The sequence below is a fragment of the Psammomys obesus genome, unplaced genomic scaffold (assembly GCF_907164565.1).
Source record: "Psammomys obesus unplaced genomic scaffold, mPsaObe1.curated_primary_1811, whole genome shotgun sequence".
NCBI classification, from domain to species: domain Eukaryota; kingdom Metazoa; phylum Chordata; class Mammalia; order Rodentia; family Muridae; genus Psammomys; species Psammomys obesus.
The window spans coordinates 5,943,480-5,957,391 of record NW_026596101.1 but is presented as its reverse complement, the minus strand read 5'-3'; the positions used below and the strand labels follow the sequence as shown (position 1 = coordinate 5,957,391).

The window sequence follows — 13,912 nt, the reverse complement described above, 5'->3', positions numbered from 1 at the left end:
TCTACAAGGTACAAAGAGAGAACCAGCTACTAAGATTTCCTAAGCTATGCTGATTTCCACATCTCTGCTGTTGAAAATATGCACCTGTAAGCAGACAAAGCTTTAAATGGTGCTTATATTATGGCTTCTCACCGTGGCTGCTACTGTTTCCTTCCATGGCCCAGATTTAACAAACTGATCAGCAGGAATCTCTAGAGAAGTAAATCTCCAAATGATAAATGTTCTGAGTCCCTCCTAAGGCATAGGTTACACACATGTATCTAGAAATCGAAGTCTAATTTAGAAGAAGTGGTTGATGGGTTTCTGAAACATTCTTTGCTAACGAACCCTCCTGTGGTGGTCCTGTAGCCTCCCATTCTTTTCTTTTGTAAGGCATGTCTTCTCCTTAGCCATGTCTCAATTCTGTCTCCCTCACTCTTCACATGTCAGGGACGAAAACGATGAACTTGGCACTAGTTGTAGCGCATTTTAGCTGCCAGCGAAATGCCCATGAATCGGCTTGAAAATGTGGAATCAAGGGAGGAAGAGGAGAATTCTGGAGGCGTTAGAGCAAGACAGATTGGATTCAAATCTCCTCTCTGTCCTATGAAAGCTCTGTTAACATGGAGAGGTCACTGAATTTCCAGTGTCTTCCTCTCTCCTTTACCTTGGCCCCCACTTTCTTGTTTTCTTTGTTTTGGAAATAGGGTCTTGTGTGGCCTGTGGTGACCTCTCAGGGGCGCCACCACACCTGGCTCAGAACTTTACTTGTATGAAGAAGAAGGCTATATTGCAAACTTTGTGTGCTCTTGTGAAAATGAGAGGTGATGTTTGTTTCAAACATTCAGGCCAGTCCCTGGCACACAGCAGGTAGTTCAAAGTTGGAAGCCTATATTGGTCTGTAGACGATGTCTCTCAGACATTGCTGGGTCCTTTGTTGCTGGCCTTACGTTGGGAACCTGGCTCACAATTTTTGGAATGAACGCTTCATTACTGAGACATTTGGTAATGACCAACGATTAAAAATAGACTAAAGTCTTAGCCACAGCAGTGAAAGGGGGACTTCAGGGAGCCCGGAGAAAGCATGAATGATTTAAGGGAGGAGGGGTGAGAGGCCAGAGGTAGATGCAGACAGGATAGGATTCAGAACCAAGTAGGACTACAGGACCTAAGAAGAGGGCTGATGGGTATCTAAACTAGTTTCACATTACAGTGAGGCACCGGCTTCAGCTCTATTCTAGCAAGGAAAAATGGAATTTTATGTAGATACAAAATGAACTGGACTGGAGGCAGAAAGAGAGGTGGGCAGAGGGAAGAAGGAAAGCAAAGGAGAGGAGCCACTATCCCACTGTCCATTCCACAAGGCCTTGCCTATCAAAGGGTCCACCACTTTCCAGTAGTGCCCTCTTGTGGACAAATCTGCAATCATATGTATCCTGTGGTCCCTGTATTGAACTTGATTATACAATCAATGTACCAAGTATAGGAATAGCCCTGTCATTTTGGTTAAGAAGTCAAGTGAGCTGATGTTACCACATTGACTATTGCATTTGGCAGTTAGGAAGTAGCTACTGGGAACCCACTTGTTCATCTTTTAAATCCCCAGGTATCAGACACTGATTCAGGGGAATTGACTGAGTAATGCATGGGGCACTTCTCAGTGGGTTAGACTGTAGAGTTCTCATCCCAAGTTCAGCATTTACAATGATGCCACTTCCTTCTTCAGTGTCATGTGGAGGCTAAGTGAGATATTTGTAAAGTACTTAGCAAAGGGCCTGGCCAGGGGGAAGAACCGATAGCTGTTTGAGTGAGTCCCTTTGTAAACTCAGGAGCTAAGAAGAAGCCACCAAATTTAGGAACTGATTCTAGGTTTTTTTTTTTTGGCCAATTTCTCTGGGTCCCTGCACCCTTGACCTCTATGAGTAATGTATCTTACTACTACATGGCCAGGAATACAGGGGAGGATGAACTTCCTGAAGATTCCAGTCCCGGGTGAACTGAATGGGGAGAACAGGCTGACTCAGTGTCCTCCCTGCTGGCCTCTCTCAGCTCTTTTGGATAATTTTCTCCTTCCGTAGCCTTTGTCTTTCATTATAGCATGAAGGTAGCTTCCACGTCACGTAATTATCATCCAGGCCCAAATGAGGTCATGCCTGACATGTCTGGCTTGTATTATACACTTAAGAAAGGGAAGATATGTGAACCACATTTACAGAGGAAACTGAATTCTCTATTTCTCTGTTTCATTTTCTTAAAATGGACTCTCATCCTCCAGTACTTTTCTTTGTTTTTCTTTCACCACAGGAATCCCTTTCGAATTCTCACTAATTTTTTCTTTACTCCGTTTACTGGTCTTTAGTGAAGCTGAATGTGAGCCATCTGCCCCAAACAGATGACCCTGGTGCAGCTTATCAGAAGCAAGCACCTTTGCCTCGTAGGTCCAAAGCTGTCATTTAGGTAGAGATGGAAGTCACCATTTTAAAAGGTATTCAGAAAATCAGTATCTGATTTAGTAGCTGTATGCATTCTCTTCCTTCAGAGGGAGCACAAACTTAGGTGTTCGCAGAGAGGTCTTCTCGTGGAAGGCAACTTACTTGTTCCCAGTGTCTGTGTAAAATGAATACTTATAGACCCACCCATCACAACTGGGTTGTCTTTGTATCGGCAAAGACGTTGCCATAAATAAGAAAGGAGGTAGCATTCTTGCTGACGTCCACTTAGCATCTCACTTTTTGTAAATGAAAAAAAAATACAGTTTCTAGGGCCGTCAGTGGGTAAAGACACTTGCTGTCATGCCTAATATGCCTAAGTTTGATCCTTAAAACCCACATGCTGGAAGGACAGAACCAACTCCCCGTGGCACGCATGAATGCATATAAACAAACAAATGACACAAGTTCCAGGTGAACATGTGCCTGTAATACAGCCATTGGATGCTGAGGCAGAGGAATCATGAGTTGAAGGCTCATCTGGATTCTGTCCTTGGGACATGGTGCTGGAAGGAAAGTTTGGGGCTAAGTTACAGTGATCCATCTTACATACTGGGTGACACTCACACCAAGTTGAAATTGTTGACCTCAGTAATTCAGCTAATTATAGCTGGGTGACATTATTGCTCTGGAGAGTTTGAGTCCACTGCTGATTCTTGAGATCAGAATTAATTACATAATATCTTGTTTGAAAATACATGAAAAATAAAATAAATATTCGGTTTGTGATAATGCTATTTGATTGCTTTAAAATGCTCTTGAAGCCAGGCATAGTGATGCACACTTTAATCCCAGTGCTCAGGGAGGCAGAGGCAGATGAGTCTCTGTGAGTTCGAGGCCAGCCTGGTCTACAAAGCGAGTTCAGGACAGCCAAGGCTACACAGAGAAACTCTGTCTTCAAAAACAAAACAAGCAAACCAAAAAATGATCCTCAATTTTTCTCACCATCTAGTCACTGTGTTCATCAGCTTTCTGTAGCTGTAATGAAAAACCTGAGGTTATTAGGTTACAAACAAAAAAAGATTGATTTTACCCAAAGCCTTGAGATGTTTCTTTCCAACATCAGATGGGCCTGTGGTCTGGCCGTGTGATGGGGCAGCATGCCATGGCAGGAGTGTCTGATGGGCCTGATCTGTTCAACCGATCATAACAAGAAAGCAAAAAGAACAAAGAGGAGGCCAGGGTACCACCCTGCTGGCAAGACATTCTTTCGAAGCCTGAAGGACATCTTTCTAGGTCCCATCTCATTCCAGTGGTACCACTCTGAAGACTAAGCCTTTAGGGGACAGCTAACATAGATACTACAGCAAACATACTCTGGAACCCAGCCCCTTACCCTTCTGAAATCCAGCAGCTTGTGGAAGATTCAAGACGGCATCTGTTTCTAATCAGGTTGCCAGTGTTCTCCCCAATCTTCTTCACCTTGCCTTTCTTTCTTACAGACCCGCCAGCCTGTCTTTGTGCAACTCCTGCAAGGTGTATTCAGAGTTTACCACTGCAACTGGTTAATGCCGAGCCAAAAAGCCTCCGTAGAGAGCTGTATCCGGGTGCTCTCTGATGTAGGTAAGGTACCAAATCAGTTTGGATATACTGGGATGCGAATGAGTTACCTGCTATTTTCTGAGCTTTGGCTCTTATAAGGAAGGAAGTTGCAAAGCCAGACCCAGAGCCCAGTTCTTGATTCCTCAGCCTCTGTCTTTGCCAAGTAAGAAACAGTAAGTCATTGAAAAATAAGATTCCATAGTTCAAAGTCAGACAGTTTTTGGCAAGAAACAATCCACAAAGATATTCAAGGCCCCAGGAAGTCCCTCATTCAAACCATGAGTTTGTTTACTGCAGCAGATGCATTTTGCTATGTGAGAATTTTCCTCCTGCACAGCGCCTCCCAGATTCCAAAGAGCACCCTTTCCCACAGTGCTACATCGTTTGCATCTCCCTGCGCAGTGGCTCTTTTCTCTCTTTGCTCCCCAAGCCCTAAGACTCTTACCCCAAAAGCCATTCTAAAAGGCAATTCTCCCCCCTCCCTTTTGCTTTCTTCGACGCTAGGCAAGTTCTCTAGCACTGAACTACAGCCCAATCCTTCCCCCCAAAAAGTTTAAGTGCTACCATTGTTGTACATGTTTTGAGAGTACAGCATGTCAGAGTGCTTAGCTTCCCATTGTGGTAGAAACTTCATATTTCTTCTAGTTACTTTTAAATAGTTGGTAAATTGCTATAAATTCTGGGTACCCTGTGGATCTCCATTATCCAGCCTTTGTCTGGGCATTCTCACCCTGCCCTTACTGACCACTTTTATTGTTTTACATATACAAAAATCTACTTATCACAAACAAACTTTAGCTCCTCCTCACCGTCCATGATTTCTGTTCAAAGGAATAAGCTTCCTACCTTAGATGAGAAGTCTTGTGACTCAACTAGATCCCCAGGTCTTGGTAAGCAGCAAGCACAACACTTCTCAGAAAGGTTATTCCTTGGGAAATTATGGGTGATTTACAGGAAAGAAAATTTCCGTAGTGACCAGAAGATGAACACACAGGTAATTCTGTGTTCCATGTTGTAGCTTTGGGCAAGCATGAGGTATGTTTGTGAGAACTCCTTGCCTTCGTTATTTTAGGCCCTGCCTGATACCTTTGCTCTTAAACTTTCATCTGACAGGTATTATATATGTAACACATGCATGTGTTGGTGTGTTTGTGTGTGTATGTGTGTTGTGAGAGATTAGGCTGAGAGGATGTCTGGATGACCCTCTACTTTCATCAGACTTGACAACAATCTATAGAGATGTGACATGCTGTTCAGGCCTAAATGTCTGAATGAGTCTTTGCCCCACAAGTTAGTTGATTCAATTTTGAGGAAGCCATTGGCTTGATTAGAGAAGCTGCATGACTAACCCAGAGAAAGCGAGAACACAGCTCAGTGGTAGAGAACTCACCTCACCCAAATGAGGTCCTGGGTTCAGTCCCTGGAACTGCTAGGAAACAAAACCAAAACAGAGGGCTGATATTTGTGTGATTTCATGAAAAGAGCCCAGCCTGTTCACTCCCCAAACCCAGTCCTCTTCCCCTTAGGAATGGTCTCCTTGTGACTAAACCATTCCTGAAGTGCTGTGTGCCCCCTTCAGGTAGGTCAGCCAAGACACAGATGATAGTGAACCATGTGTCCTACTTTTCATGTTTATATCACACTCTTCTCCCGTGGTTTTCCACTTACTAGAGTAAACTATTACGAAATTATTGACTAGCTATTGAGTCTTTCCCTGTGCCTTGTGTGCACTATTAAGATAAAAATGGTTGCTCTGTAGCTCGTCCTTCAGAATGCTGCAGCTCTTTTCACAGTTAGTTTTAAGTAGTCTGAAGCAGCAGTGAAGATAGGTTAAAGTTAGTTTGGTTTTGTGAGGCTTCCCTACATAGAAACAAGAGGTGTGTATCTTAGCTTCCTTTTTAAAGTTAACTTATATTTAGTAATACTTTCAGATTCTTAGAAAAGTTACAAAGACAATATAATAGGGTACCTTCATTATCAAAACAGAGAGCTGATGCTTGTATGATATGTCAAAAAGGGAATGACACTGATAGATACATTGCCACCAGCTGAACTGTAGGCTTGATGCAGATTTCACTGAAGTTTCCTTAAATGACCCTTTTCTGTACCTGGTTATATCCAAACTCCTGTTTCATACATAATTGTCATGTCCCCATGACACTTTCTCACTTTTCCCTTGATACTAATGACCTTGGACAGTCTTGACAAATACGTACTGGCCAGGTACCTTTTTGAGTGTTCCTGTGATGATGTTTCCTCATGGTGAGAGTAGAGTTGCCCTTTTTTTTTTTTTTTTTTAGGGAGGGAAAGAAGAGCCTACAGTGTAGAGGCTGTTCTATGGTCCCGGTCAGGAAAAGTCGGCCTTTTGTAGGCTGTTATGTAGAACAACAAAATTGGCAATTTTAGTGAAACAATTTCTTGGCCAAACAAGTTGATTATCTGGATAATTGTTAAGAGGTACAAATACATGGGCATTTTTAATAAGCCATTTCTTTAAAAAGCAAAGTGGCGTTGAGCTGTTACTATGCCTTCCCAAGCTTTAACATCTAGAAACATTTCAGTGTTCGTGAGTACTTTTGTCTCCAGAATCCTAACCTAAAATGTGGTTAAAAGTCGAGTTTTCTCTTCTCTCTCTATCATACATGCTCGCCCATCAAAGGCATGGAAAGCTCTGCCTAGTGGGTGAGAAGGATTCAAACCCGGGTCCTTGCTCCCTGAGCGTTGTAGACTCATGAGTCATCTGCCTCTTTTGCAGCCAAGAGCCGGGCCATAGCCATTCCTGTTGATCTGGACAGCCAAGTCAACAATCTCTTCCTGAAGTCCCACAACATCGTGCAGAAAACAGCCTTGAACTGGCGGTTATCAGCCCGCAATGCTGCTCGCCGAGACTCTGTTCTGGCAGCTTCCAGAGACTACCGAAATATCATCGAGAGATTGCAGGTAGCGTGCTGCTCCGAGAGGTGGAGTTTAACCTGACCAACACACGTGTGTTTTCTCTAGACATAAAACACATAAGCTCAGCTACACAGCGAGAGATCCGTGAAGCCAGGAGTACAAAGTCATTTGGTAAACAAAACCTCCTGCTAGGGGCCCACTCACATGTTAGCCAGTTGATGCTGAGTGTCTGCTGTAATTATTGTCTGGAGTCTGCATAGGACCTCCCTGTGTGGGCTTCCTCTCATTGTAACAGCTGAGTTTATCAACATTTCTAGGGACCACTTGAAAGCAGTTTTGTCTTTATCACCTGGTATTAAAGATGTCACTTGACATTAATTCTGCTGCCCTCTATTGGGTCAGTGGAGCCTCAGAGGTACACTCAATTTCTTAGGAGGGAAATTCAAACCGCCACTCAATGGAAAGGATGTCAGGGCCGTATTTCAACAATGCGTGAACTAGATATTTTATAATGGCTGTCATTGGGAAATGCATGCTCTTGGCCAGCACCTGGCATATAGTATTGTGAGCACCCAGGGCTTTTGTTACAATGCCTGAGGTTGCTGCTGTGATTATAAAAATTACTATCATTAGGAAAAGTCACTGTGCAGCTCCATGATTTACATAAAGACAAATAAATTCATGGCTTCATTTATCAGCCCTGGGCACTGGTTATATGCAATGGTGAGAAAAGCCATAAGTGATCTCCCTCTTTCAGAGTCTCTGAAAGAGATGAGGCTGTTAATCAGCTAATTATACATACAGACCTGGCGTGCCAGCAAAAGAGCTAATCTTGACTGAGGTTAGGATGTGGCGATAGATGCCTGTCTGAGGAAGTAGCATTGAGCCAGCATTAGATATAGAGAACCAAAGAGTTGGGATCATCCTCTGTGAAGACCATTGTACAGAACCAGTGAGGTGCATGGCTGCAGCCCTTGCAGCCAGGTGGCCTGCAGAGCTTCAGGGTCAAGTTAGGTGTTGGAGTCCTTCCTATGCTAGAAGGCATTCTTCAGCAAATGTAACTGTGATTCCCAAATACAGAACACCATTCCTTACCTGTGCTTTTGGAAAAAAATGAGGAATAACAGACTCTGCACTCCATGCACAAACAGTATGTTCTTACTGTACAGTCCAGTTATCTACAAACACGTCAGTTTCTTGCGTCCTCTTAGATTTAGTGGGTACATCTAGGAGATAGAACAGAATGCATAGGTAGGTCATACGTTGTATAAAAACTTGTCAGTGCTTTGAAAAGATCCTGTTTTGCAGTTCTGTATTACCTGAGTCCCTGCTGTCATTAGTTGCCCCCCCCATGAAGCAAAAGTTGTAATAAGGACAGTCTTTTGCCAACTATCCACCTATGTAATGAATTCTCATCTAGATGCTTGCTCTCTCAACATTAGTGCCTTTCCCAACTCATTGCTTTGCCCCCGCCACTCTTTCTTGCTCTCACTCTCACTCTCTCTGTCACTCTCTGATTGCTGAATGTCATTCATTTGAAAATACAATGCAAACAAATTCCAGTGTAAAATGGCAGACTTCTCAAAAGATGCAAGATTTCATGTAGTATGTTAATACAATGTTAAGGAATTCCTTCCATTTCATGTAAATTCTTTCAGTTGTGTTGGAGTCAGGACCAGTGAGGAGTGAAGAGAAAGGGAGGGGAGAGGAAGAGGAGTCATCCCCAAAGGCATACTCCTAGGAAAGCTAGTGAGACCTTCCTCTTCGCTCCTATGAAAGCCATATGAATTAGGGAACCTGCATCCTGCTTCTTATGATCATGTTGGGAACTCCTTCTCCCACCAGGAGAAGTTACCTAATTCTGCATCCCTTTCTCCATGTCCCAAACATGATTGGCCTCCTACCATTATACAGAGTCTCTTAAACGTTAATCAAGACTATCTCTATGTAATTTAATTTTAGTTTCTGGATAAAAGATCTTTCATTTCCCCCTTTTTTTTATACCCCCGTTAGGTTATAGAAATGAAGTGAGGTATTTCTTCCCATAGCAATCCCCCTGTGTGCTGTGTTCTGCCCTGGTCTTAGCATGCTGCTAATTCAAACCTGGTGTCAGCAAGCCTTTGGGTCAGGCGGCAGCATCTTTTGAAGATGATTCCTCGTCTTTTCCCTATCATTTGCCTTTAAATGGTGTTTGTGGTGTTGGATTGGCGGCCCCTTTCAACTTCTCTCTGTTCTCCTTTCCTACAGCTGTGTGTTTTGCATTTGAAGACCATCATGCTATCAGGGTACATGTATTTAGCATGTTGATACAGCATGTTCATTCATTTGTGTTCTCATGTTTATATGACTATTATGTAAATTATGCCCATTGTAAACAATCAGACAACACTAGCACCTTTGTAGAAGAATATTAGAACCCTCTGGGATCTCACCCACAGAAAACCAGTGGGATTTGGTATGTATTTTTTAGTTACGGATATTGTCCTTGAAAACAGTGTCTAAAATGCATACTGTTCCCTGGCTATTTTAAGCTCATTCAGCAGACATCTTTTCGCATTGTTAAACTTGTTTTTGTGTATTGTACTTACAAATGTGTGGGATGGCCCCTTATAGCATAAACTGTGTCAGATGAAGGGGTGGAGAACGTGTTGATTTTGCTTGCCCTTTGTTTTCTGGATGGGGAGGCAATGCTTCTGGTAACGACTGGACCATATCTAATGACTGAGAGTCAGGGGAGACAGGGCTAAGCTTCACTAACACAGCCTGGCCTATACAACATACTTAGGCGGAGATAGCGCTCCCCCTGCTGCAGCCAGCTTCCGTCTGAGCTGCTCACCAAGGCGCACTTTCATTCCAGGACATCGTGTCTGCCCTGGAAGACCGACTCAGGCCCCTGGTCCAGGCCGAGTTGTCTGTGCTCGTGGACGTTCTACACAGACCAGAGCTGCTTTTCCCTGAGAACACGGATGCCAGGAGGAAATGTGAAAGTGGCGGTTTCATTTGCAAGTAAGCACTCTCTCTTCTGGGGTGGTTGCTAGGCAGAAAACCCTGTTGACCAGGCCCAAGCCCCTGTTCCTGGAAGGGAGCCGCTGGCCAGTTTTTAATTTTGCGGGTCCGAGTCAGACACTAGAGTCCTGTCCTGACCGTCCCAAAGTAAGCTTGCCTATTAGGTCCTATTTACTGACACTTCCCTTCCATCTGAGTTGCATGCCTGTTCATTTTTTTTTTCTCCACTCAGCAAGTTGAGAGCAAACACCTTTCATGTGTGGTACAAACAAACAGGCAACAACAAAAAATTGTTGTGACCCTCCAGGCCCTCCAGTCTTGGACCTACCATGACCTCGCTATCATTTCCTAAAATGATTTTAGCTTCTTAGTTTATGCCATGAGGGCCATAATCGAAAAAGAAACCGGTGGTTTTACAACAAGAAATTTTTGATTTTTCACTGAGCTGAGTTGTTGGCCTAGCTTGAAGGTGGGCTCTGCCTTAGGAGCTCTTCTGAAGACAAGACTGTGGATACAGAAAGTGTGTATTTGCCTGACCATCGTCCTCATGAGGCTTTTTAAAATATTCTGCTGGAATATTTTCGCAGCAATCCTCAGTGGATAAATAGCCACACTTATGAGTAGGGCTCTGTCTGCCTTCTCTATATAATCTCCCCATTGTATGTGCCAGCCTTGTCAGCCTGTTAATCTGTTCCCAACCAGCAGATGTCACACTTGAGACATGGCTGCTCACTGGCTCTTAAGTGCTTAGATGCCTTGAAGTATATTTAAAGTAGGAGCCCTTAATAAATGTTTATTTTGTAACTGACTAATTAGACCAAGTTTCTTAAGACATGCCTTTAACTGAAGGATGGTTTCAGGATGTCATCTTGGTTTTCTTTTATTCAGGCTAATAAAACATACCAAGCAGCTGCTAGAGGAAAATGAAGAGAAATTGTGCATTAAAGTCTTACAGACCCTCAGGGAAATGATGACCAAAGATAGAGGCTATGGAGAAAAGGTACTGCATTTTATTTTCACTTTTTAAATTACACTATAGTAATAAACTTAAGGGTTTGAGAGTATTTGGAAACCTCTTAGTTCCTGGCTGGTTGTTTAATTTTTTTAAAGCTGTTTCTTTTGTCCCTAAGACATAGCCTAATATTAAGGAAATGTTGCTATGGAACGTCCCACTGAAGCATATCCTCTTGTATACCAGTCCAGAGCCATGAATTTTGCATTCCAGCTAAGCATGTCTGTGGGTTGACTTACCTCTTTCTGATGAGATGTTGCACAATCCTTCCAGCACCTCAAGAAACTCCCTCTAGTTCTAACTGGAAGTAAGACAAGCAGGCATGTCAACACTTCTGATTGAGATTGTGAAATGGACAATTCCCGTGACCTGACACTTCTTGGTATATGGAGAAAGCAGACATTTGGCATTTATCCCATAAGGCGCACAGTAGGGCAAGAGAGATCCTTGTGCTCCTCATCTCCAGCGAGGAACCTTAAGCATAAGTCAATGCCACAGGCTTCATTGGGTAGTTAGTAACACCCACTGATCGTCTGCTGGGCACTTTTGCCAATGGTTCCTGATTTCATTGACCTATCAGAATACCTAGCAACTCACTGATCTGCTCTAGGAAGAAGCCTTTGTAATAAAACGACATCTTTCCCTGCAAGAATAGAGGGTGATAACTGAATCATCGTAATCATAACAGATTGCTGGGATCTTGCTCTTTAGCACGTGCAAGGTTGCTCACTAATTTTGTCAGCTTACCTAACAAACAAGCCTCCCTGAATAAGAAACCCTATCTAGAAGGAAATAAAAGAAAGAAAGGAAGGAGGGGAGGGAAAGCAGAAAAGTGTACAGTTGTTATTGTACTGTTTCTCCACTGTCTCTAGATCACCAGGCTTTTAAATGTCACTATAGTTGAGGCTGTAGCTCCTTTGGTAAAATGCTTACCTAGCACACACCAAGCCCAGGGTTTTACACCCTGCACTGCATAATACTGGATGTGGTGCATGCCCATAATCCTGGCTTATAAATATAAACAGAAGATTATAAATATAACCAGTAGAAGCAAAGATTGTGCAGGTGAGAAACAATGAGATTGCATGCCTGTATAGACATACACACATGGGCACCTGGGTAGATTTTAATAGAAAGAAAGGGTAAAGGATGGTAAGAGAGAAGCTTAGGACAGCTTAGTGGTGGAGTGGATAGAGAAAGAAAGACGGATAACTGTCAGGTTGAGGGAAATGATGCAAAAAATTAAATGCCCAGACTTAAGAAGAGTTTCTTGTCCCTCCGTTCCCTTTTCTTTGTAGCTGGTAAAGAAGTTAGTCAGTCCCAAGCCCAGAGGCTGATAGCTCTTTTCGTGCTGCTTGGGACCGTCATCCCTACTTTAGGAAAATGGAAACACTGTAAACTAGAATGGGGAAGGCCATAAACCTGAGGAAGATGTTCTAGGAACTGCGGTCAGACTTGAAGCTTCTGGCTCTGGTGCTTTGACTATTTGAAGATGCTGCTTAACCATTTGTAGTAATGGAAATTTGAAGTGGGCAGAAGGCAGGACAATGTTTCTGCTTCCCTCGGTCTGGCATCCGTCAATGAGTCTGTCTCATCAAGGTTCTTTGATGATGTTTCTGATGGTTACTACCTGTGTTTGCTGGACTGAAGAAGCATGACACATAGGCAGGCCAACATTTTCAAGGGTAGAAAAAAATCTCACAGCCAGAGAACTAACCTTCTCTTCTTCAGGAAGCCAGTTGGCTTGGGTTTTTATAAACGAGGTTGTCCTTGGCCTGGTGCTGAGGACTCTCCCGTGCTTTCATCTCAGTTTTCCTGCCGGTTGCCCCTTGTGTGGAATGTTCACATGACTACCACCTTCATGAGGGTATTTGGTACTCTCCTCTCTGCCCTTTCTTAGTCTTGATAGCCACAGAGTCAGAAGAGGCCTCAGACTTTGCCTCATTAACCCTCCCTTAAGCATAAGCAGCTGGGCTGGGATGAAATAGCTGCCTAAGCTCACGTGGCTAGTCTCCCTGGCATCAAGGCTAGAGCCTCAGTTTTCTCAGTGCTGGTGCATGTCCTTACCTGCCTATCATGCTGTGTCCTCCAAGTCAGGCCATTTCTGTGTCTTTTTCTCTGAGCTGTAGACCCTATGGATGAAGAGGTTTTATATGCCTTTGCTCATCTCTGCCTTTTCATTCAACTTCAGGACTTTATCAAGGTCATAGATGAAAAAGAAATTTGAAACAATTCCTTATTCTGCTTAAACGGCGTGCTTATATGGCTCTACTTTCATAAAGGGGAGAAAAAGACCATTGGGAAGTATGACTCAGATTACCAAATAGATTAAGATATACCAGAATTTCTCTAAAACTGGCTTATACTTTTTAATCAACGGAAATAACATACCAACTTCTTGTGTGCCAGTCTCCTCTCTTATCTCAGGTCAGCCTCAGAGATAAATATCATCATTATTGTTTTTAGACTCAAGGGTGAACACACAGGAAAGTTCAGAATTTTGTCTAGGATCATACAGCTGAGAGCAAGCCCCCATGAACAAACCCACAATCTGACTCCAGATACCTAGATTTTCACCAACACATAAGTATGCCTATTAACTGCTACGCTTGAGTGCTTTGAAGATTATCTATAGTCTGAACTTTTTTTTTCATTATGGGATATGATTACAACATAAAAAAAAGAGCATTATACTATGTAGGTTTCAGTTCAGATATTCTGATTTGTCACCCAATTGAAAACAAGTGTCCATTTAGGAGCAGGTAAGTTTATAAATTCTGGTTGTCCCAGGACCATCAGATACCTGTGGTTTTGAACAGATCCCATATAAGGAATCGAAATAGTGAGTGATGAGTGTTTGTTTAGCCACTGTCTACAAAATGTGCTAGACCAAGAAGTGTTGGAGTTAGGAACTGGATGAATCACAATTGTTGTGTTATAGTGATGTTACTATAATGAAATACCTGAGAAGGGCTATGTTATAAGGAAG

The 13,912-nt window shown here is 43.0% G+C and overlaps 1 protein-coding gene across 6 annotated transcripts in view; it reads left to right on the top strand.

Moving 5' to 3' along the window:
* Nucleotides 1-13,912, top strand: part of Itpr1 (inositol 1,4,5-trisphosphate receptor type 1) — a 206,640-nt gene that overhangs the window by 67,855 nt on the left and 124,873 nt on the right. For all 6 annotated transcript variants that reach the window (XM_055628416.1, XM_055628418.1, XM_055628420.1 and 3 more), the window contains 4 exons: nucleotides 3,911-4,031; nucleotides 6,766-6,950; nucleotides 9,763-9,911; nucleotides 10,800-10,911. In XM_055628416.1, coding sequence (XP_055484391.1) covers nucleotides 3,911-4,031; nucleotides 6,766-6,950; nucleotides 9,763-9,911; nucleotides 10,800-10,911 — 567 coding nt within the window. The remainder of the gene's footprint in view (nucleotides 1-3,910; nucleotides 4,032-6,765; nucleotides 6,951-9,762; nucleotides 9,912-10,799; nucleotides 10,912-13,912) is intronic.